General features: G+C 33.6%; 2 protein-coding genes across 2 annotated transcripts; both read left to right on the top strand.

Moving 5' to 3' along the window:
- The first annotated feature begins 7,747 nt into the window (after positions 1-7,747).
- LOC140816683 (splicing factor U2af small subunit B-like) lies at positions 7,748-9,019 on the top strand. Its single transcript, XM_073176081.1, has one exon. The coding sequence runs from the start codon at positions 7,954-7,956 to the stop codon at positions 8,791-8,793; it is 840 nt and encodes a 279-aa protein (XP_073032182.1). The 5' UTR covers positions 7,748-7,953; the 3' UTR covers positions 8,794-9,019.
- Positions 9,020-15,874: 6,855 nt separating this feature from the next.
- On the top strand, positions 15,875-23,599 carry LOC140815844 (AT-rich interactive domain-containing protein 6-like). Its single transcript, XM_073174825.1, is given in 16 exon segments — positions 15,875-16,060; positions 16,164-16,204; positions 16,588-17,267; positions 17,269-17,346; positions 17,457-17,587; positions 17,663-17,702; positions 18,829-18,881; positions 19,617-19,662; positions 20,137-20,229; positions 21,110-21,232; positions 21,322-21,373; positions 21,487-21,559; positions 22,395-22,461; positions 22,558-22,608; positions 22,773-22,865; positions 23,003-23,599. Coding segments are annotated over 16 exon segments (1,728 nt in total). The 5' UTR covers positions 15,875-16,058; the 3' UTR covers positions 23,108-23,599.
- Positions 23,600-26,818: the final 3,219 nt, after the last annotated feature.

Below are 26,818 nucleotides of genomic sequence, written 5' to 3'. Positions count from 1 at the left end.
TTAGATATGGTGTTTCTACTACCGTAGACATTGTAGAATTGAAGTCAGATTAAAGAACAGACTGTTTTTGTAATTGTTATTATTTTTTAAAAAAGATATGGACGGAGATTCGATATCAGATTTGTGTTATCGTTGAGATTATGAGTTATATTAGTATTGATTATGAATTCTAGTATTATATCTGTGATGTTGAGACTGACGGGGTTATTCAGATTGTATTGTTATGCCGTCGAAACATCAGTTGATTTAGATTGATCAGATTCAGATATGATTTCGATTATATTATGATGTCGATGATATGAATTAGATTGTATCTTGTTCAGACATTGATCAGATTATGTACTGATTTGAGTATTGATCAGAACAGATTGTGTATTGAGTTATTCACTGATACAGCGTATTCAATATTGTCATTTCAGATTGATATGGACAGATTTGAATACAGGTCATCGTCTTCGTCAGACAGGGACGACAAAGGTATAATGCATGTGATATTCGGGAAGATACAACTCAAATAAGATCCTATTTGAGTTTCCAAATAAAATCACATACTAGAATTATTGTGTTTATTGTATGATATGATTACGATATGTTTATAGATGATATATTCATATCTTTTGAGATGATTATGCTTTGTTTACAGTTTGTTATTCATTGCATTTAAGATAGGGAGTCTTGACAGAACAGTCAAACTTCTAGACGTTCGGTGATATCACAGCTTAGGGGAAGATCATTCTCCTATTGTAGATGTGGATACAGATCAGGCCGAAGTCTAGGAATAAGACGTACAGTCACCCCGATTGGGAGGGTAGGTGATAGATCGTCTATGAGAGAAGACGAGTTTAGCGTGGTGATTCCGGACTTGGATATAGATAGGTTTTATTACTGGAACTTTAGTAGTTGAACCTTAGATTAATTGAAAGACTGTTGTACATTATTGTACTTTTATACAGATATGTATATTATTTAGATGTCATTATCTTCCGCACTTGTATTTTAAAAGAAAATAAAAATTTAGACCCTGTTTTATCTTAATTGATAATTAAATCCCAAAAGAAGATTAAGAAAAATATCAGCGTCCGGATCCCCACATATAGTTGCAAAGATGTAGATAGCTGATAAGCCGATGTAGATAGCTGATAAGCCAGGAGAGCCAGTTTTCTATTTCCTTGATTCAAAGACATGCAAATAAGTTAGCTCATTTGCTAGCTACAAAATGTTGTTTACATTTAAATCCATCTATTTGGCATGAGCCACCCTCATTTCTAGAAGATCGGTTATTGTACGATGTTATTATGTTATCTTGAATAATGAAAAGCTTATTCACGTTAAAAAAATGAAAAAAAAATAATTTATAAAATTCTTTAAAAATTAAAACGCACAAAAATAACGTTATACGCAATGGTTGTGATTTACAAAATTTTGGACAGATTCTCCTCTTAAAATCAAATGTCCTCCAGTCACAATCCAAAAATAACATCAATATTACTGCTCATGTCACGACTGAAAGTTAAATCAATGGTTTTCATAAAACTTTAACTCTTACTTAGCAACACAAATTTTTTACATTCTCACATGATTTATATTCAAACTTAGTGCTTATTTATATAGACGCATGTATTTCATTCTCTCCCAACCAAACCATAGAAACAAGAATCTTAACCACATATTTATACATAAGAAGTTACAATCCTTCAAAAACATATAAACTACAAGTATAAACATATATGCTTCAATATTTCTTAAAACTAAACATCATAACACAACCATTCTATAGTGACGGCAGGACATATGATCTCGCACCAACTCAACAAACTGAATTCGTATTTATCTTGATGTCCTGCATCAATGAAACTAAAAGAATGAGTTTGAAAACTCAGCAAGTGAGATTCGTATACTATCGACATACATATATAATTTCTAAAAAATCTTAGTGAAATAGAACAGTCTCCTGGTGAATTATATAAAAGACAATACGACATACATAACATTGATGGTTTTCATAAATTAATTCATTTAGGGCATTGATTATTAAATGTTCATTAATTCCATTGTACATTTTAGTTGGCCAACATAACATATTGTGGGTTTTCTATCTTTCAAGTATTTACCATCATTTCATATATATTTCGTGGTTTTTTTATCTTTCAGGTGTTCAATACCATTCACTTACATGATGGTTTTTTCATCTTTCAGATATTCACCAACATTAACATTTAATCAATCAATCCATAAAATTCATAAACCTTCAAATTCTTTTTACAAATACATAATACACATTTTATCCACATTCATAGCCCCTTCAACATTTGAATCATATAGGTAACATATATTTCCGGACATATAAATACAAAGATACATAAGGATGCAAATTCTTAGGGATGTAAATGAGCCGAGCCGAACCGAACCGAACAGTATCAGGCTCGGGCTCGGCTCGTTCAACTATTTTCTCGGCTCGGGCTCGGCTCGGGCTCGTTACGAGCTTTTGGTTTCAAGCTCGGGCTCGGCTCGTTCGGAAGTTATGAAGCTCGGAGCTCGGCTCGAACATTTAGCGACGGATTTTTGAAACACCGTCCCTGATTAAATCAGCGACGGTTTTTAAGCGACACACCGTCGCTGATTAAATCGACGACGGTTTTAAAGCGACAAACCGTCGCTGATTTAATCACCGACGGTTTTTTAGCGAAAAACCGTCGCTAAATGTTCAGTATAGTTTAGTTTTCTTTGTTAATCCGTGCGGTTCATCTTATTACTTCAGCATGAAATTATTTTTCTTATTTTTTTACTTCGTCAACATTGATATACCGAAGTAAAATATAATAAAAAAATATAGTGAAGTCCGTGTTTTTAAACATCCGAAGTAAAATATATTATTTTACTTCGCTTGTGTTATTACTGAAGTTATTGGTAATGTATTACTTCGTAATTTATTATTGCCGAAGTAAAACCTGTCGAAATAAAATCCGATTTTTCTACTAGTGATTATTGTCATAACATTCACATTTTTAATATAACTAGGTAAAGATACGTGCGACGCACGTGAAAATATATTTCTATTATCAATAATTGTTCTTAAAGAAATCAGATCAGAAGAGATTAATTTACAAAAAATTATATATTAATGATTTCATGCTATATTAGTCGATAGAAATGAGTAATGCTATGTGCAACCAAATTTGTACAATAATTCTTACAATTCAAAAAAATCAATAGAAATTTCATTTATCAAAATCTCATGATAAATTAAATATAAAATCTCATTAGATAATAACAAAATCTCACGATATAATTGTTGTAAATATCGCAGTACTATATATTAGTTGTACCTTTAGCATTATCCGTAGGAAATTCAATGTAATATAATTTATACTATATGTATTATAAAATGATTGCAAAAGATATTTGTTTAAAAATTTTATGTGTTATAAATCTAAGGTTATTCTTGATTGGAAGGATTTCAAATCCATGGATTTCAATACATTCAAATGTATTTTTGTTATTTAGAGATGTAACATCATAAACTTCAAATCCACTCATTTCATGTTTATATAGTAGTATTTCATGTTAGTTATGATATTGTTCAAGTCCACCAAATAATAATGTTATTTGAAATTTATTCTACTTTATATAAATAATAATATGTAAATAAGTAATGTGTAGATTCAAGATTTGATATATTGTTTCATTGTTAACAATAAAATTATAATTCTAATCCATAAATTTGAAATCCATTTATCCAAGCACAATCTAAATAAATTAATAATTGTTGAAAAACATATTAGTAATAAATATTATAATTTTGTATAAATTAGACATTGGAGAAAATATAATATAAAATTGATATCACAATAGGTATTAAAATTAAATTTGAGAGAAGAAAAAAGTATAATGCATAACGTTGACCACTTATTTTATCACGTGTTATTGATTTATGAAAAATAAAAATATAATATACATAATATATTCTAAACCTTAAATTAAATTATTGTGTCAAAATTTTTCTTCTTTTATATTTTCAATTTATATTGCTTTCACGATTTTTTTTTGTCATCAATTTTTTCTTCTCTTTGAAAAACAATATTATCGCTATCTTTATTATCAAATCTTATGAGAATAAATGTATATTCTTCTCTATTTGATGCCTCTACAAATCTCCACACAATTAAGTGTTTTGTAGAAAAAAAATTTGTTTCATCAAGCAAATAAAATCAAAGAATTTTGTTATTTCAGTATTCTATAAATTATATTTATTTTTTGTAAATATTTTAACTTAATCTACAAGCAAATAAAATCAATGAATTTTGGTTATTCTATCTTCTAGACAACAGACAAAATATGATTTAATTAATATTTTATTATATTTATCAAAAAATGTTCAACTCTTTAATGATATAACATATTTATGCAATATGTTATTTAAATACAAAAATTCAAAATTAAGATAACATAATTTTTTTTTATCTCATACTATATTATTGAAAGTATTAAATTTGTATATATTAATTTTTTTCTGAGACACTTCTTGCATATATAACTCATTCAAAAGATTATAGATTTACAAAATAAAACAAATCATATTCAATTTAATATTTTGTGAAAAATATATGTTCACTTCATCTGCAAGCAAATAAAAACAAATAACTTTGACCTTAATTCACACTTTTATAATATGTATAGATTTTTAATGTTTAATTTATTATTATTTATCATACATAATTATTTTAATATTAAAACTTATTAATTATCTCAAATTCGAGCTCACGATCTACCTAAACGAGCCGAGCTCGTGAACCACTTAAACGAGCCGAGCTCGAGCTCGAGCTCACGAGCCAGCTAAACGAGCCGAGCTCAATTTTGAGCTCACGAACCTATTATCGAACATGTTCACGAGCTAACGAGCCGAACATCATTAATATCAAGCTCGGCTCAACAAAATTGTCGAGCCCAAAATAAGGCTCGGGCTCGGCTTGATAAGCTTAATGAACGACCCCGAACGAGCTTTTTAACGAGCCGAGATCCGAAAAACTCGCGAACAGCTCGACTCATTTACATCCCTACAAATTCTTAAACACGTAGAAAGATCTATAAATAAAAATGACTTCAGTACATAGTATATGCCTCGTGCGAACAGCAAAAGAAGAATTCAAATTAATGACGAAAAATGATGATTGGAGCGATTCTACAATGATTATAAGCTGAAAATTCATGAAACACTCGATTAATATGCACAATTTCCAAGTTTAATTTCAATTTTATTCTACCTGTTTGTTGAACCATCAAGAATTCATAATTCATTTGAAAGATTGACATGTTTATCCTTCAATTTTTATAAGGCCTATGTCATTACCTCATTTGGGCGGCAATTTCATAGTAGTTCACAACGCATTTTTTTTAATACAGAAAAACTTGTAATATTACTCACCTATAATTTTTTTTTTTTATTTTCGTAAAATATACCCCATCATATCAAATTAAACGTGATATTATATTATATTTTACTATTAAATCTCTTTCATGATATCTATTTTTTTTTATCATTTCAATTTCAAATTTTCTATAATTTCAACTTAAAAATTTGATAAAAATTTTATTTAAAATTTTTAAACAACATTTTTTTTATGAATCATACACGTATTTTTTATAAACAAAATATCCTTATAAGATTCGGGGAAAAAAAACTATTTAATCTTTATTTAATTAAAAATATCATAAAAACCTTATTTTCGTAAATTTAGAGTTATATTTATAACTAATATATCTAAACAAAATATTATTTTATATATATTTTGAAATCTAAATGATCCTATCAGCCAAGCTAATATAAAAATAGTATTACAAAAAAGTATAAATTTTAAAATTATCTTTACTGTATGGTTTTGATAGTTGTCATTGCAAGATACAAGTTTGTGATTTTATTTCTTGATCAAGCTCATCACAATTAGGGATGTAAATGAACCGAACTGTTCGCGAGCTTTCGGATCTCGGCTCGTTAAAAAGCTCGTTCGGGCTCGTTCGTTAAGCTTATCGAGCCAAGTCCGAGCCTTATTTTGGGCTCGACTATTTTGTGGAGCCGAGCTTGAGATTAATGATGTTCGGCTCGTTAGCTCGTGAACATGTTCGATAATAGATTCGTGAGATCAAAATTGAGCTCGGCTCGTTTAGCTGGCTCGTGAGCTCGAGCTCGGCTAGTTTAAGTAGTTCACGAGCTCGGGCTCGAGCTCGGCTCGTTTAGGTAGATCGTGAGCTCGAATTTGAGATAATTAATGAGTTATAATATTAAATTAATTATGTATGATAAATAATAATAAATTAAAAATTAAAAATTATATTAAAAATGTGAATGTTATGGCAATAATGGCATATTCCCGTAACCTCATCCCCATCTATTCCAAATCCCAAACCCTATTCGGCCATTCCCGTAACCTCACCTATTCCCCCCGAATCTGCGCCTCCCGACCTCCGCCCGCCGTCGCCGAGGGTCTCCGGTGTAGCCCAGGTCCAGTCGACCATTATCGAAGCAGAAATCGGTAGATTTGAGCGTGTATAGGTAGCGAGACCCCTTTCTCGTCCCCCTCTAAACCGCGTACGATTTCCGACGATTCTCCGTTCTTCCGCCGGCGCCGAGGGCTGAAAATCCTTGTACCGTCTGGGTCGACTTTGATTGAGGCGTGAATCGAGAGTTTGGAGTTCATATAGGTCGCGAACCCTAGCTTTGATTCTGGTTTAGTTTCATCTCCAAATACAATGGGCAAAACAATTATATAGTATTGCGATGTCCAAAAATACAAGACCACGTTCGTGATACATTATATAGTATCATATTATAATATGATATGGTCCAAAATTATACAGGCCACGTCATTCATTATATTTATATATATATATATATATATATATATAATATTCATTTATTCAAAAATTTAAAGTGTATCTTACAGAAATTACAATGTTATAACGCTAGTAGAAAAATCGGATTTTACTTCGACAATAATAAATTACGAAGTAATAAATTACCAATAACTTCAGTAATAACACAAGCGAAGTAAAATAATATATTTTACTTCGGATGTTTAAAAACACGGGCTTCACTATATTTTTTTATTATATTTTACTTCGACATATCAATGTTGACGAAGTAAAAAAATAAGAAAAATAAGTTCATGCTAAAGTAATAAGATGAACCGCGCAGATTAACAAAGGAAACTAAATTATACTGAACATTTAGGGACGGTTTGCCGCTAACAAACCGTCGCTGATTAAATCAGCGACGGTTTTTCAAACAATCCGTCGCTAATAGCGACGGTTTTTTCGCGCATATGTGCGCACTCTTCAGCGCATTAAACAAGATAAAAGAGCTTGTTTAACGAGCCGTCGCTAACTTAACGAGCTTGTTTAACGAGCCGAACCCGAGCCAGGCTCATTAAACAAGATAAACGAGCCATTAACGAGCCGAGCTCGAGCCGAGTCCGAGCTTCATAACTTCCGAACGAGCCGAGCCCGAGCTTCAAACTAAAGGCTCGAGCCGAGCAAATAGTTTAACGAGCCGAGCCCGAGCCTGATACTGTTCGGATCGGCTCGACTCATTTACATTCCTACTCACAATTTTAGTTCTTTGAACAAATGTACAGTAATTTGTTATTTACATAATACATGCAACGTGTTTGTCTGAATATCTATTATTTTATTTTATCCAATATTTTAACAAAAATAAAATCGCGAATTAACTCATTGGATCTTGGCTTGGCTAACCAATACTAGTACAGTCGACTTTCTGACTAGTACTTCTATCTTCTTCGTTTGGAAACGATCCCCACATTTCAGTCGCACAATAATTAGATTAGGGTTTCTGTCGGCCTTCCCTAACCCGTCGCCGTCCTCCCCCGCCCTCGCCCTCGCCCTCGTCCTCCAAGAAATTTTACGCACTAGCTGTTGGTTCAATTTAATCACAGAGAAATGGCAGAGCACTTGGCCTCAATCTTCGGCACGGAGAAAGACCGCGTGAACTGCCCGTTCTACTTCAAGATCGGCGCCTGTCGTCACGGAGACCGATGCTCCCGCCTCCATAACCGACCCACTATATCCCCCACGCTAGTCCTCTCCAACATGTATCAACGTCCGGATATGATTACCCCAGGCGTAGACGCCCAGGGACAGCCAATCGACCCAGCTAAGATACAGGAGCATTTCGAGGATTTTTACGAGGACATCTTCGAGGAACTCAGTAAATTTGGTGAAATCGAGACCCTCAACATATGTGATAATCTCGCTGACCACATGATCGGCAATGTCTATGTCCAGTTCAAGGAAGAGGATCAGGCCGCCGCTGCCTTGCAGGCCTTGCAGGGCAGGTACTATTCCGGCCGCCCAATTATTGGAGATTTCTCTCCAGTTACAGATTTTCGCGAGGCTACCTGCAGACAGTATGAGGAGAATAATTGTAACCGGGGTGGGTATTGCAATTTCATGCATGTCAAGATGATCGGCAGGGAGCTCAGGAGGAAGCTCTTTGGAAGGTACAGTCGGAGGTCGACGAGGGGCAGGAGCCGGAGTAGGAGTGTCAGCCCACCCCAGTATTACCATAGGCGGGACAAGGAACGCGAAAGGGATCACGACAGGCGGGACCACCGTGGGAGGAGGGGAGGTGGTGACAGACATGGAGATAGGCACGAGGGAGAGAGGAGGCGGCATGGAGGGAGTTCAAGGAGGAGCAGAAGTCCCGTGAGAGAAGGCAGCGAGGAGCGCCGAGCTAGGATTGAACAGTGGAATCGGGAGAGGGAGGAGAAGGGTCAGTGATGCTGTTGTTTTATATTCTAATAATCAGTTTGCGTGTTATCTTCCATTTGGGAACTTATGTATTCGGTAGTCTAGAAGGCTCCTTGTTTTGTTATACTTCTTTTGTGTGTGTTTGGAGGTTGGGAGAGGTGGTCAATGGGTAATAGCTGAGGAATCTGCTGTAATAACAATGAACATTTAAAATCTAGTGATTTAAGACTCTGGCTAGTGATTTTGGTTGTTTTAATGATGGCTAATTTGCTTCCTTGCATCATTTTACTTAATACGTACCTCCATTTTTGTTATATTAACAGTACTAGCGGTTTATCTTTGTTATCTGTTGGTTGTCCTTATGGTCGACCCCTGTTGTGTAAAATGGGTTTGTTTTAAGATGAACGTCTTCCCTGTTATTTACCAATGTTATCATGAATCTCAAATGATTGGAATGCCTACTTTCCTGTTGCGATGAAATCAGCCGCAGTTATAAATCTGAAGCTTTTGTTTTCTTTCGGATGCTGACTACGTGCATGCTTACATGTAAAGGGAATATGTTTGGCTTAAACTTGGCAATACATGTCGCAACATAAGGAATAGGTAACATAATTTTTACATTATCCAAATGGAATTCAACTTCTGGCCATAGTTGTCAAAAGCTTTTGCCTCGGCTGCTCAAGTGTAAAGCGGCTCGAGGCGCAAGGCCGTCACTTCATGGAACTCCCAAGCAGACTTGCTGCACAAGGTGCTCACTTGTGCGCTTCATAGAAGCCGCACATGCCTTTTTTTTAAGCTTTGGAAGACTAAAATCGCATTTTGGAAGTGCGATTTTAAGTCTGCTTAAAAAATAAAAAAATGTTAAGCCCCTGAACCCTGTGGCCTGCTGTCTCGTTTATCAGTTCTCACCACCAGCCTTCGCCTCTCACTGCCTCGCCTTTGGCTCGCCGGCCGCCGCCCTTGCCGTGTTCCCACTTCCCCTCCTCTCTTCTTTGCTGCCCAAAATTGTTAAAACCCCAATCTTTAATATTGCTGTAAAAAAATGTGTTTTTTAAATATGATATTTTTATTGATTTTTCAGTTGTTTACCATGTTAAATTCAACAATTTCATCAAATCGAAACTTTTGGATCCTAAAAATCCAAATATTATATATTGTTTATGTGGTAAAATAACAAATGTTAGGATTCATCGACACGAACTACATTTGTTAAGGGCAATAGAAATGTGAGCATGTCCAAAATGTCCGGAGCATGTTAAAGAATAAATTAAAGAGTTCATGCAAAAAAGAGTAATTTGAAGAATCAAACTAATCTTGTAAATGAAGAAGAGATCAATCTTGATGAGGAAATTGAGGAAGTTGCAAATGAAGAAGAGATCAATCTTGATGAGGAAACTGAGGAAGAAGATATCGATTGATACAAATCAAGCGATAGAGCTGATGATTTGGAACATGAAGATGACAATGATTTTTATATTTGATATTTCATCTATAACATTTTCAAAGAATTTTTTGATCTTATTTTTATTTTTTTGAGAATATTTTGTTTTTTGCGCTTTTGGTGCGCTCCGTTTTACGGTTTAAGCCCCAGACAATTTATCTTGTTTTTGCTCATCGCGCTTTTGACAACTATGCTTCCGGCGTAACTTAGATTTGGAGCTACTTTAAATACCGGGTGATAGTTGCTCACGAAGGATTTAGAACGAGCTGAATTGCTGAGAGTCGGCTAACATATCAACATGCTTGGTGGTTTGAATTAGTTCATTTGCTGGTAATTCCCTACAACTGGCATTTGATTACTGTCAAGTGTCAACGGATCTTTACGTCATAGGTTTCAAATATACTCATGAGCAGGGCGTTTGTATTAAGTGGACCATTTTTGTTTGTATTTAAGGATCTCTGAATAATACTTGCTATGCTAACTTCTTGAATGAAGATTCTACATGTTGTCTGGAATCTTGATAACCAGGGACATTGCCCCCGGTTGATCTCAAACGTGTTATTCTAAAGAATACTTTGTTAAAATCCACAGGAGTTCTCAACAGGCACGCAAAAAACATTATTTTACAAAGACTTGAATAGTCTAGTTTGATATAACTTTTAATTAGAGAAGAACTAGAGTCTCCTAATTACAGTGATGTATTTATATGTACGTGGAAGCGCAAATTGAACCTCAACCTTAGCCCTATGAAAGTTCATGGCTTTCATACGAGAAATTATAATTTCCACTCTATGTCTACGTTTTATGCTTGTATATACATGTGTTGAATTTGAGGGGGTGCATATGGCACCGCCCCTGTTGGTGGTCACGCTCTAATAAATAGGACCTCTGTCAAAGTTGTCAATTCCAATTTGAGATTATCTGAAGAGTTTAAGCTTCTATCTTTTGTAAATATGTTTGAATAGATTATGTATTATCTCCATGTTTTACTGGGATAGCACTTTATTCTCATCTCATTATACCCATGATATGTGTTAAACGAACGTATCTGTCAACTGGGAGGAAATATTGATGAGAATCAAGATGAAGATAAATGTTCTACTTTCGGTGAAGCCTTGTTTCTTAATATTTTCTTCTAATGCTAGCATACATTACAGGGCCAATTTGAAACATTAATCGGGTCTTTTTGAATTTGACGAGAATATCAACGTGGTTGCTTAGGCTTTGAATGATTCATTCTGAGTCCTGGATGTAGGGGAATATGCATGCCACATTAGCTGTTTGGTTTCTGTATTCTGGTTCAGAGAAATTTGGGAAGGATTTCCCCTGGTAAATTTTTAACTGTCAGCATAAGGTATAACAGTTCCCCATGTCTGTAGGCCGGTCTGCCTTTTATTGCACAAGTTGTAAAGTGCTTTGTGAATGCCTACTGTTTTAGAAGAGCAGAGGCACTAGACGTTGCTTATTACTGCCTCATGATGATCAATCCTTTGGCGCTCGAGATGTTTTAGTTTGGATGTTGGTCAGTTATCTGCATCCAAATTTAATATGGTTGTGTTGATGTCGTGTTTAACTTCGGCATGAAACTTGGATAAGAACTTGTCTGGAAATGCGCTAAACTTGCATGTATGAATATTCTCAAATCATACGATATCCACGTTTTGAATGTCCCAACAAAATTTTCAAATTTTTTAAACTTCAGTTATGCTTTTTATGCGAGAAATCGATTCTCCAACAATGAAATCAATAAAGGGACGATTGTCATTTAGTGCGTTACTAAAGAAATTTTTCTAAAGGCGACGTCCGATTGTCTGAGATACTTGGAATTAGCTAGGTGACATTGTTTTTTTTTTTTTGACAAAATAAGAATTTGTTTGCATGCTTGTTCATTTTATCAAATTTTTCTGATGTTTGCGTAAAAGAGAAAGAAGTAGCTGCCCGTAAAGCTCATTTTGTGGTGCTTCCTTATCATGGGCAAGGCCACGAGAATCCATTGCTCCAATTTTCTAAAAGATTGGCCGCAGAAGGAATCAAAGTAACGGTAACCACAACTCTCTCTAACGCCAAATCCATGCCATCTGCATCTACTTGGATCACATCTGAATCAATATATGATGATTTCAGTGAAGGAGTGTCTGCAGGACCGGGTGGTTTTAAAGGATTTCTGGAAAGATTCGAGGTCATTGGCTCGAAAACCTTTATAAGTATCTTGAGAACATTTGGAGATTCTGAAAATCCTGTGGCATGCCTATTATATGATGCAACTATAACATGGACCCCAATTGTTGTAAACCAGATGGGTATTAGGACATATCTTTTATCCACATTCTTGTGCTTCCTTTCATAGTATCTACCTGATGCACTGTGATTTATTGGGGGTTGTTCCATCAGTTTGTGTTCTGTCGATGGTTGGATTGCCGAGCTTCATGTTCCAGCTATGCATTCATTAGGTCCCTTCATGTTCCAGCTATGCATTCATTAGGTCCTCAAACAGGACGTTATCCTCCGATCATCCAATTTTAGTGGAGACAGTTTGACAACATCGAGAAAGCAGATTGGGTTCTCTTCAACTCTTCCCATATGTTGGAAGAAGAGGTAATTTAGCACTGTATGAATGTGGTCAATCGGATGTTGAAGCCTGGCCCATGAGGCCCAAAGGACCGATTCTTTTTATCTAGACAGCCTTGTAGAAGTTGACGATGATATTCTACCATAGAGGCAATAAGCTTAGGAGTCCCTATAGTGGCGATGCCTCAATTTTTGGACCAGAAAATAACGAATGCACGTTTTGTGGAGCACATATGGCCAGTCGGAATCCAACCTAAAGCAGATGACAAGCGATTTTCTCCTAAGTATCGAAGTAAGCAGGTGTATTTGGGACATCATCAAGGGGAGGAGGAGATATTCAAAACAATGTTGATACGTTTGAAGGCACTAGAGGAAGTTTGGATAAGAACATGAGGGAAATTATAGATCAGCTCTTGCCACAATAATAGTTTTGTATGTATCATCTTTTGCTCGACAACACCAACATTGTTCTGGTATCATTTTCATTGTTCTAAAACGCGGTATGCGACCATCCATCCCTACCACTTAGATATTGAGACAATTTTTTATTTTAAGCACAAATATCTAATTCTTATTGTTCATTTTGATATTTCATAATTTATTTATATCAAATTTAAACTCAAAATCCATAACATATTCTTTCTTTTCATAATTATTTTTCTTCGTTAAGTTACAGTACAAAAAAATAGAAATAGATGATTGACACACACACACACACACACACATATATATATACTATGAATGATCATGTGCGATGCATGTGGGTGATTAATAATGAAAAATATAATAACAAGATTTAGATAATTTTTAAAATTGTTTGAATAACATCTTGTTTATGAGTATTTATTAATCTAAATATATCAAAACACAAAAAATAAAAATACATCATGACGATAAATTAAATATATTCACTTATTTATATAACAATTTTTAATTTGCATGATTATAACTAATGACAGCTCTCTCAAATTAACAAAGATATTTTTCCATCCAAATATCATTCATAATGAAAAACAATAAACATAAAATTAAGAGAATAGTAAATTTTACTAAAACCAAAATCACAATGTATTTAAATAGAGTGCATATAGTGATTGTCATATAAAATTATCTTAATTAACTAAATTATCATAATGATGTTAAAATAAAACCCCTAAACTTGTTATTAAGTTAATATCAATTGTGTTTTTGCTAACTTTCAACTCCTTGCGAATTTTGTTTAACTTTTTTCCTTTTATAGAATAGATATTACACATCATCTCAAATATTTTAAACGGTATAGTAACTCAATCATCATGATTCGATCGATGTATCCAATAAAAACAATTATTGCATTCCAACAATATCAATAATTACACTAATTGCAATCTATGATAATCGATCTCATGACTTTGACTCTTATATATACCAATTGTAAGATCATGCATTTGTCGGTTTACCAAAAGTTATAACCGGGGTAACGATACAACATTAACTAAAATCTTTTAAAATCGTAAAACCACTCAAACGTCACATTTGGATTTTATACCTTACATAAACAATTATTGCACCTAACAAATATAATATAATTGTTATTTTACAATTTAAAAATCATTTTTCTAAGTCAAATTTATTCTCATTAATCAAATAATTTCATTGAACACAAAGTAGTTTTAATTACTAATAATAATTTAAACACAAATATTAATTGTTAGGGTGACCAATCTATGTCATTACATGTGCTTCATTAAGTTGCAATCATAGTAATAATGCACAATGAATTGGTAAACATAACTTAGTTAATTTAATAAGCGAGTAATATTAAATAACAATTTTGTTATTTTGAAATATGAAAAATAGTTTTTATATATATATATATATATATATATATATATATATATATATATATATATATATAAAATTCATCATATATAACGATAAATTAATTAGTATGTAGAAAAGAGAAAAAAATGTTTTTTATGTATGTAATTTCATCATATACAATTAGAAATTAATTAATAGGTTGAAAAAAACAAACAAGATAACAAATCAATATATTATATACGATGATTTTGTAATAGAATAATGCTAATATAATCATACTTTGTATTATGTTTAGAACGCAATCAAAAATTAATAAAAAAATATATAATAAGAGAAACTTTAATTTTAAAAACATTTTTTATCTAAAATTCTATCATAATACATAATGAATCATAAATGAAATCACTAAATTATTGAGTAACTATTTATTTAATTATTACTTAAATCAATTTATAAAATAAAAAAAGAAAAGATAATATTAAATATTTATTAGCGACAATGAAAAAATACACTAATTTTAGTAAAAAAATTTATTTAGCCACAAAGAAAAATTATGGGTAAATTGATAAATTCAATGTGTATTAATAACCAAAGGTATTTAAGATAGACAATAAATTAAAAAAAAACCCATCAAAAAAATTATTGATTTAATTTGTTACATTAAATGGATAAGGGTATATTGAAAAATTCACAATTAGAAGTCTAATATATATATATATATATATATATATATATATATATATATATATATATATATATATATGTTAGATGCTAGATATGTGTGTGTGTACTGTCTAGGCGGCCCAAGACATATTTCAAACCGCTCAGGTTGTTTGGTCATCGTCTAGGAGGCCTATTAATGTGGAACCGTCTAGAAGAGCCGTGTTTGCAAAAATCAGAGCGAAAGACCGCTCTGTTCAGAAAAACTTTTGTTTTAAAATATTTATCATTTTGTGTATGATATTTGATGTAACAAAAGCTACTTTTCTTTTTCTAGCTTACATAATATTTAATTGTGTATGATCTATGATGATACAAAAGCTACTTTTCTTGTTCTAGCTTACATAATATTTAATTCGATACTTAACAAATAATTATAATACAATAAGCAATATTACCAGTTAGTTATTCTGGACCTTTTAACAATATATAATGAATGCTTTCTCTTAATTAAAAAAAAAAAAAGATCAGAGTAATTAAAAATAATATTTGTCAAATCACAAATATAAATCTAATATATATGTATATATAATAATAATAATAATAATAAATATATAAAAGGGAGAAGAGAGAGACAGTGAAGTGTGGATATCGATATTGCTTGAGAGTTGAGGCAAACCCGTTCTTCGGGTTGAGCTACGAAACCGCAGAAGCAGAGGTTTACAATATCTCTTTCTCTCCTCTCTCTGCGCCGTATTTGTTTGTTTTCGTTTGCAGAACACCCTCTCTCGTCTCCTCTTGCCGTGTCAGGGAGGGACCTTACATGTAAATTTCCTCAATTTTATTTGAACTCGAGATTATACTAGGTCAATCATCACCTCTCTCTCACATTCCCTCAGCATTTTCCTCAAACTCTGCAAATACACAGGGATTTCATTTCACAATCGAAGCTCTGGCGGGTTGTTACAGGCAAGTATTGGCGTCTTTCAGGCACCGTTTTTGTCGTTCATATGTATTTATGTTACTTGCTTTATGTGAATCTTGTAATTTTATTTAACAGAAATAATTTTTCATTGTGCCGCAGCTTTTTTCCCCAAAATTTGGGCTTTGGCTTTTTAATTCATGCGCGTAAATTCACTTTTTTTTTAGATTTATACGTAATTAGGGTTTTTGAACGGTTTTGTTTGCTGATGGACGATAAAATTTGATGGGGTTCTGTTCGGTTTGTTTGAATAATTGTTTAGGTTTTTATTTGTAATTTTGCACGTGGGCTTTTCTTCTCTCCGTTTTTTTTACTAATCATGTTTGCATATTAAATTTCTAATTTACGATACTTTCCTAATTCTTATCAGATATCACAATGGATAAGAGTGATGTAGAGATGGAGGGTATTGAGACGCTCAACCATGATTCCGGATATGATGTTCGAGAGTCTGAAGGTAAACAGCATGATGGTAGGGTTGAAAACAAAGATGAAAACTTTTCCCCTTCAATTCTTGTACTAGAGGATGCGAATAAAAGCTTGAACAGCGGAGATGAGCCCAGTAATTTGAGAAATGAATCAATCAGCACCAAAACTGAAGCAGTGAATCAAACTGCAGCTGGTAGTGCAGTGGAAGAACAATCTCATGTCAGTAATGAAGTGGTTGTGTACAACACTACTAATGGCGAGTTGGAAGAAGGGAAGGCTACTGAGGAAGGCATGGGCAGTGGAAATCCTGTCGAACATGCTACAGTGGAAGAACATAATACAGCAAATGCTGATACTGGGAATAATTTGATTAAAGTTGGGCAATCGCCAAATAAATTATCTGGTAGTGAAGTTCCTCTGAGTCACACAAGTGCTGCAGCAGATCGGGATGAGGAAGAGAAAGATCTAGCAAAAACAAGCCAGGATAAAGAAGTTGAAGACGAGCTTAAAGAACAAAGTAAGGAAAAAGAAGTCATGGCTGCTGAAATTGTTGCCGTAGATGGAGGTGATAATGCTTCATTTCCAAATCAGGAAGAACCTGTAACTCCAAAGTCCCTTGCTGAAATTGTTGCCTGCAACAGCTGGAGAGCATAATGGGGAAACTGTCAAGCCTGTTTCTACACTAGCCACATTACCGTTGGTAATAAATGTGGAATCAGATCATTAATTAACTTTAAGAATGGTTGCTCATATGAAGTTATGACTTGTGAGAGTATTAGATGTCTTTGATATTTCTTTTATGATTGTTAGACGGGAGAGAGTGATGATGGAACACCAGAGGAGCAAGCGATATTCATGAAGGATGTTGAAAGTCTATATCGAGAGAGGTCAATGGACTTTAAACCTCCCAAATTTTATGGCCAGCCGCTGAATTGCCTGAAGTAAGTATTCTGTTATTGATCTGATTATCACCGTGTGTTAGTTAAATATTTATTTCCTCATTTTTTGGCTGCGAGGTTGTGGAGAGCTGTGATTAGATTGGGCGGCTATGACAGGGTATGCCTGCTATTGTCTTCTTTTATTGTGTGCACTCCATTGCACTCCATCAGTTATTACTTATTGGAATTTAAATAATAGCCCTACACGACACCCTGGCCCTTCGCATGGCAAGTCTCAAGCTCTCTTTTAGGCCACATTGCCAAATACTTTTTTCCCAGACAATGCATGCTAAAAGGCACCATTGTCGAAGATAAGTTATTTGTTGCCTCAATAATTTTTTATGGATTTATCAGGTAATAAGTTATTTAATTGAAACAATAGCACACCCTAGGGTTGCAGGAGCCAAAGTGTGTAAACAATGTTCTCAAATTTCTTTGATATGCTTGTTAATTGTGATGCATGAAGCCAATTTATAAGCCACTGTCAATACTCCTAGTCCATGACTGTTGGAGTATGTTTCTTGTCCTCGTCCAATAGATATAGTTTCTCTTCGCTGACCTTGCCTCATTTCTTGTATTCCCACTCTCTGTAGTATAACAGGATAATTAAGAATTTTTTTTCTATGTCAGCACATTATCTTTCATCTGTCCTGAGGTCGAAAATTCCTAAAAAAACTCTTCATGGACTTGAGATTATATTATTAGCTACTTAATGTGGCTTTAATGTACAGTTTTTCTCAGTCACGAATCAATTTATCTTTGTTTTGGCTGCGTAGTTTCTATTGTTTCCATCATATACACAATATACAAATAGCTTTTAAGATACATGCCTCTTGATTGGTACACACTTCAAATACTTGTTCTATAATATAAAAAAATAAATAAAATCATATCTTTCAAGACCGCAACCATTTTGTGACATATGAAATGTTTTAGTTAAATTTTTGCAATTATTCTTCCTCCTAGTCGTTTAATTGAGGTATAACTGTAGCTGAAACTGTTTTCTTTACCTTGTACGTCATCCTTTCAAGACTAGGAAGATTGAAATATAAATTGCAATCACACTGACAGGCATGGAGTCAGCATTGCTTTCACAAAAGCATGTTATACTTTCGTAATAGACAAGAAACTTAAAATTTCTTGAAGTATATTTAGTATGTATGGGAACTCTTACCATGATGCTGATGATGAAGTGTCAAAATATTCTGTATTCAGTGTTCATGAAATTTAAGGTCTTTGAATAGGTAACTGGAGCTAAATTGTGGAGGCAGGTAGGAGAGTCATTCCATCCTCCAAAGTAAGGCTCTTTTTCAAAATTATCATGCATTTTTTTGGGGTGCAAAACTTGGTGTCAAATTCTTTGTTCTTTTTTTTGTCATTATATTTAACAATTTTTGGTTTGCGTTACTGTCTTACTGACCTATGGAATATATTAAGTTATTTTATGAATCCTTTGAATAATGAGTTATTGCCATAAAATTGTTGTGAAAATTATGTCAATTAGTGGTTGGCCTAAGTTTCATCATTGTAGCTTACCTATATAGTCATAGTCTATTTAACCCACACTCAAGACTAGCGGGAGGGGATCAAATCTAGACCTATGTAGTAAAAGATAGGGGTTAAAGCCAATATCTCCAGCAGCTGCATTAAAGAAGAGCGATAACCAAAGTTGTCCTTTTGAAGATTCAAGAGATTAGAGGACTTGGAGAAAAGGGACCAAATCTGTTACTTCTATGTATATCTTGTACTCAATCTGTTCATATTTGTACAGCTCCTAAGTCTTTGATCGCCTCGGTGTAGGAGTTGATCAACATTTTTCTGGATGAAACATATAGAGTTTTCATTGTATTGAGTGTTTTTAAATCTCGTTTTACTTTTAGGGTACCTCGCTTTATTCTAAATTTTTCATGTTTCATTTCTTTCATAGATATACTTCTGTTGCGGGTAATTATGAACATAACATGTTCCTTTTTAGAAAGTGAGTGATCTAGTTATGAAAGGTGATTAATTGAACTTGTTTTTTATTTTATAGGACATGCACGACAGTTTCTTGGACATTCCGTATTTTCTATGAGAAGGTGACATACTATTCCCCCCCCCCCCACACACACACACACACACACACATTTGATTCTGTTGTAACTGTTGTTTAATTTCCATCCATCATCTGTTGTTGGTGTGAATCATTCTGAGGGGACCTAACTCACCTATTTGTGTTAAAATATTGGGAGAATTCTGCAGACAGCTATAAACATGTTGTTATTGTAAAATCTTCTTTATGTCATTTCGTGATGTGAATATGAGTTTGAATTTCGCTAGTTCATTAAAAAATTGTGAAAAAAAAGATTAATTAGATTAGGATATAAGTCCTGGTAACATGAAGGTGTTATTTAATTGCATATCCTGTTTGCCCCTTGACATTAAAGAAAGTGATTGATTGAACAAGAACTTGGAATTTCAGAGTATGTATCTATGGCTCTCTGAAGTATGTGGTTCTTTTTACCTTTAACTATCCATATTTGATGAATTGATTCCTCAATCTATGTGGTTAGTCTCTTCTGGAATATGAAAGGCATAAGAGACAAAGTGGCGAGCTTCAGTTCCCAGTTGATCCGCTTCCTGAAGCTTATGGTGTTGACATCGAGGTTTGTAGACTTGATCTTTCTTAATACATGTCCTTTTTGCGAAAGAAATTTTTTGGTATCCTTTAATATTTTGTGTGAACTCGATTTTATAAATACCTCAAAGGAACCTAATGTGATGTTGACTTCTAACTGTGTGACATCTACAATAACCTAAGTGAATAGAAGTACTCTTGTCATGCTTAGGAAAGCACGTTTAGGCATCAATACACAATTTCAATTTTGCATCGAAATGCTTTCTCAGCCTCACTAGAAAAACTTCAATAATTACAAAAGACTTTCGTCATGAACTGTAGTAGACTTGTTTTTTTGTTCGTATCTCTATTTTTATTTTAATCTTGTTAATTTTGTGTGGAGAGATACCACTTTGCCGTTTTTACTGGCTAGAACTGGGAAATTTGTATTTTTTTTATTATTGCATTACTACGCTGTCATACATTTAGAAATTTAGTTTAGTAATAGGAATATTTAGTAACGTGGGATGGAGATGAACAAATGCTTCCTGAAGCTTCAATCTATCTTGTTTGGTTTTTTGCATGCTAATGGAGGATACGTGGCACAAGAGATGCTTCATACTGATGAATATAATTTATTTTTGGCATTTGTTTCATTAGTTTATGCAAGAAATTTTAATGGGTCAAATGTTATTTCCAGCACTCACTCACTCTCGCATTCTTCCCCTGAGAGGCCTTGCCCTTCTCTTCCCTTCCCTGAAATGTATGCTAATTGCTAGTTATGTATAACTGTACCCATCATCGAGCCATGTTTTTAAAATGCGTATTTAGATTTGTATGTTCACGTGTTTATGTGCCTGTAATATGACTGATGGTTGCATAAAAAATAATTTAAGCATGCATTATTTGTATCTCAAATATGTATACAGGGAAATGGATGTCAAGGATCAGGATCAGGAAGGGCTAGAAGAGATTCTGCGGCTCGTGCTATGCAAGTATGGCATGGTCAAGACATCTTTGGTCATGGCGAAGCTGGTGAACCAGTTGCAAAGGTTTGTGGATGTTGTCATCTGAAAGCACATTGTTTGAGCACTCATTTATTTTCGCATTGTGCGGTGCATAATATTATGCGATATGATAGGACAAGAATCTTAACAATATGACGAAGCGTGAGAAGAGTCTCAAGAGCATTGGTAAGGGAACACTTAGGTTTTTGAAATATTGCAGATGGACTCTTTTTCATTATGATCTTTGCTATAAATCGGTTTTTATTATTAGTTTACTCCAAATCGATATGTGGATTCAGGTTCAGTCAAGCAAAGGAGACCAAATGAGGTAGAGCTTTCGGTTAAGGCTGCTCGGACTGAAACATCTAAGCAGTTAAGTCTGGGTTAAAACTTAAAATATAGTTAGTCTTTCAATTTTTGTGGGAGTGTTAAGTGTTTGCAATTTAATTTGTAATTGTGATGGTCAGTTTGATATATTTTTCGAAATTGTAAGTTCAATTATTTGTAATTTTAGTTGAATTGGATGGTTGAATGAATTTGGTTTCATTTTCTGTGAATTAATCTATTTCACAGGTATTTTAGTTGTTGTAATAGACTGATGTGATTTGTATGATATGAATTCTGACCTGAAACTGACTTTATACAAAGTGAAGGATTTGAATCTGAAATGAAAAAAGCACTTCAAGCTGCCAAGCTTCAGCTGTTTATGATTATGGCTAGTTGGTGTTGGATCTTCTGCTAGTTTTGTTGCAGTGGCTAAGAAAGATTGATCGTCTTTTGAATCTCTCTTATCTATCTGAAAGGGTGCTTAGCATATGATGAATATTGAATAGGCATGACAAATGTGCTTTGTGTTGTGTTTTTTATGTTCAGAATTTTGTGCGCCTTTCTTAAATATATAAACAAGATTTGACAACTGAGACAAATGTGCCTAGATGTGTGACCATTTTTATGATAACACAGACTCTGTTGCTTTTAACATATGGATTAGCATGGGACTGAATTCTATGGGAAAGTAATAAGCACAAACCAAAGAATATGTATTCAACTGGTACTTGCTGATGTCTTTCATGTTTAAAGACATTGTTTTGTGTACTTGTCTATTTAATTGTTCATCTTCCTTACCCAAAATATTGAATCCTCGTGACAATGTTCTCCCTTCTAACTATTGAGTTGACGTAGATATTTTTCGAACTTCTATTGTTAGACTTGTGACATCAGTTGTTGATATCGGTCCCCCAGCTGATTGGGTGAAGATCAACGTACGCCAAACTGTATGGTTGCCTCCCATTTCATTTGTTTTTCTTCAGTCTGGGATCATTCACATAGATGATTAAAAGTATTGTCTGGTACTGGTTTTATGTGCGCAGAAGGATTGTTTTGAAGTTTATGCTTTAGTCCCGGGGCTTTTACGTGAAGAGGTATCTACTTGTGACTTTTGGATATTCAATTTCCTTTTAATTGCTCATCTTTTGTTGCAGCTATGGTTGGATGATTTGCTATCCCTTCCGCGTAATTGGTCTTTATATGCTTTGTTCACTTATTAGGACATAAAATGACATTTATGACATAATTGCTGCTTTAGGTGCGAGTTCAATCAGATCCTGCTGGACGATTAGTCATTACAGGTCAGCCCGAGCAAGTCGATAATCCTTGGGGGATTACACCATTCAAAAAGGTAACCGTGTGCTCTCTTTATCTCTCCCTTTCTCCTTTGCGGGCATGAATATGGAGGGATTCAATTGTTTATACTATTTAAAGGAAGCTGCTTGTATAGCAATAGTTTTAAGTAATGAGCTATTGGGTGGTTTTCAGATTGTTAGCTTACCTGCAAGAATCGATCCACTTCAGACCTCTGCGGTGGTTAGCCTCCATGGACGCCTCTTTGTTCGTGTTCCTTTTGAGCAGTCAAATATTTGAATCTTGCCGCATTCCTTAGAACAAGAATGTGAATGAATTAGTAGTGGTACGGTAACCCCAATTCTTGCAGGAAAACATTTAAATTGTGAATGTGTAGGTTGACCAGTGCATGTGTGGTTATTTCATTAGCAGAATAGGTTTTCAGATGTCTCCTAAGTATGGATTTTTAATGGAGGTTTTTCCAGGCTGCGGCCACCACACCCCCATTTTCAACTTAATTTCTCCTTTGTATGACCAACCATTGGCTCGTTTAGTTAGTCAATCTTGAATTTCTTCCTTTAATCACCATTCACTTATCAGGGTTTCGAATTTGATTTCCACTGATCTTGAATTCTTTTGATGATGTGGAGCCTCATATGGTATTTTGATATAAAACACAAAGAATACATTAGGATCAACAATTTTAGCAGTGACAGTGGCATTTGTTATTACAAATGTATGTTTTATACGTTAATATTTATATAAATGTGTACAAAATGACTTTTGAGGTGATACCTCGTGACAGATTTAATGACTTCAATTCTTTCCGCCCAAAGACGATAATTTAATCGAATAATCTAAATGATATAACAGAAATTATTTTTGCCAAATTTAATTCTCCTGAAATTCAGTCTCGTCTTTTTAAAAAATGCAAATTTTAATTTTTTTATAATATTTTGGACGTGGTTTTCCTTATTTTAAAACACTATTTTCAGTATATTAACTTAATAATCTAGTTCTAGTAAAAGGGAGAATAATTCAAATGCAGGCATGGAAATCAATCTAAAAGTGGTAAAGATATGAAGCTCTATTCTACTGGAAGAAATTAAAATACATTTAAATAATTCGGAGAGGGAGATGAACTAAATGAAGTTCAACATCTATGTTTACCACATCAATTCTATGTTATCATGTTAAACTGAGTTTTAGATCCATGATTTAATAAAAACTTACATCATAATCGTATGGAAAAAAGTAGGCAGCCTAGTGGCCCTTCACCATTTTTTTTTGTTTTCCCAAAATATCCACAATAACATTTTTTATGTGATTCATAAATTAATACAACAAATCAATTCAGTATTCAATATCATTTTTTCAGATTTGTAGTTTTGTGATAATGATTCATCAGAAGGCAATGAAATTTTTTTGAAAAAGAGAACAATATAGTAAAAAAAAAAAAAACACCACAAAAACAAATTCCTCAATTGAAAAAATTGAACCACAATGTAATTTAGATATAGAGCATGAAAATTCCGATTAGAGGGCCCAACAAATTAAACATGTTTGTGTCCTCCAAGAAAGCACATTTTCTTAGAAGAAATGTACCTAAAAGCATATTCATGGCCTCAAAAAAAATCCAACATACATAAAGTAGAAACTGAAAACCAACTATAAACCAAAAATCAACGTGAACCCAATACCGGGTGGGGCGGGTAATGGGTCAGTTTTTTTTTATGGGAAGGGTCTTGGGTTTAACCAAACCCGTCCATACATGTCCCATCGACATCTCTATGAGTAAGTCACAAGAATTTTAAATTCATAATTATTTGTTGTTATTGTGCTTCATTTATCTAAATTATGATTTCTGTATTGATAAAATCCATAATTTGGTTGATATTTAAGTTATTCTGCGTTATACATGGTGTTTGTATGTATGTATATGCGTGTGTATATTAAAAATTGTTTATGTTCATTTCGCTCTATATATTATGCTCATTATCATTTATTATATAAATGAAATCAACCGTTTGAATTTCAATTTGGGATACGATTTTGAAAGTAAGTTATATAAAATCTTAATTAATTTATTCATCTAATATGACAAGAGATTAAACTCAGATAAATAACAAAATGATTCAAATTGTTTTTTGAGAAAGCTAATTTTTTTAATTTTTATTAGTATTTGCGTGCATCACACGAGCTTCATGCTAGTCAAATTAAAGAAAATATTAAGGTATGGTTAATGTGGTTTGTTGTGAACAATTGTTAAGACATTCATTCTTTGTAAATACATTGTTTCAGAAACAAAGTTTTCAAGCAGAGAACTAAATGCTAATGTTATGCTTTAAACGAAAAAATGGCCAGTGGAAGGGCTAAACATGCTTGCAGCTTGATCCAAAATTATGATACCTCGTCCCTCGACATATGAATAAGGTTCTTCAAATTATAATCTATTTTTTCAACAATGAAATACTATCAAGATTATCCTATATTTTCCGAGAATATGTCAAGCTGACTTTTCGAACCAGAAAAAGAACAAAATAAAGGAAACATGGACCTCACCCTGTATACGGAATAATAAAGGGCTGAGGAAGCCGTTTCTGACCAAGACATGGGTACAAAAGTGAGTGAAAAGCCCAAAAAATATTTCCTAGGAGCATGTGGGACAGCCAAAGATAACTTGGGCTGCTCATAGTAGACTTTGAGCAGTGGTAGAATGGATTCAAAACCGTTGAGAGGACGTCCTGTGAAACAAGAAAAAAATAAATGAACAGTGAAATGCGAAGTACCCATTTTTTTCTTCTGAAAAGCTCTTGAGGAGTACTATAAAGTAAGGGAAAATATGGACTTCAATAAGGCTAAGGTTGAGCCAGTTCCAAGTCAGAAGACACGTCCCAGAACACAGTGAAGTTGTTACAAAGATGGTCCAACTAAAATGTGATGGATTCAATAAACACAGTAGACCATCATTTTACCATCTGATATGAAGCAAGGTTGACCAGCAGCAATTGGACATCCTTCACTACCAGGAATATGATCAAGAAGGCCCATGCTAGCTAAGAGCAGAGCCAATCCAATACAAGGTTGTCGATGTAGACCCATCTGTTTACTGTCAGGCCACGGGACGGGGTCGGGAGACATCTGACGTAATTTCACAATCACACAATCACAAATCAACAAGTTACGAAGTAAATCAAATAACCAAAACTAATATATTTCATAAAATAGATAATCGTCTTCACAAATGATAAAAAATTAACAAAGTGCTACAACGATAAATAAAAGATAACATAAAGAAAGATTCATCTTCTTCTTCGAATGGAGCTGCATCACTATCCTCTAAAGTATTCTTCCTTCTTATCTTCTACTTCTTCCTCACTCAAATATGGGTAGATGTGTAAGAGGTGAGTTTTTTTTTTTGTTTTTTCTGAAATACTCAGCAAATGTGAACACGGAACAACAAGAGATACATATAATCTTTAAATATCAGCCAAATGCTTAATCATAGAGTACAAGAAAAAAATTTCAAGTATTATCAAGCATGGTATCATCACATCAAAATTTTGATCTCATACATATATGTATAGCAATTAGTAGTGAAACTCATTTCATATCTCATTGTATTACAGATCAGTTCCCTACATCCTCAGGGGGTGAGGCCATTTATCGATTATTTTTACTCACTGCATCAGGTCGTATAACATTTATTATCACACATCGTGTCAAGGCCATATAAATGTTATTATTATCTACCATGTCAACGTCGTATAATTGTTGCTCAACGTGTTAATGCCATATATCTGTTACTATCACCCACGGTGTCATTTTTGGAATATTTCCTTTACCACTTCAAATCAAATCGTAATAGTGCTTCAAAAACTTATTTCATATTTTCAATGAAAAAAAATACATATATCCTCAATTGAACTTTTCAAAAATATAACAACCAATCAACCGTCTGATATTAAAGCAAAGCAATAGTTCAAAATCATATTATATCTACTGTTCAAA

This window comes from Primulina eburnea, chromosome 16 (assembly GCF_022965805.1).
Source record: "Primulina eburnea isolate SZY01 chromosome 16, ASM2296580v1, whole genome shotgun sequence".
In the NCBI taxonomy this organism is placed as follows: domain Eukaryota; kingdom Viridiplantae; phylum Streptophyta; class Magnoliopsida; order Lamiales; family Gesneriaceae; genus Primulina; species Primulina eburnea.
This window is presented reverse-complemented; position numbering and strand designations above follow the sequence as displayed.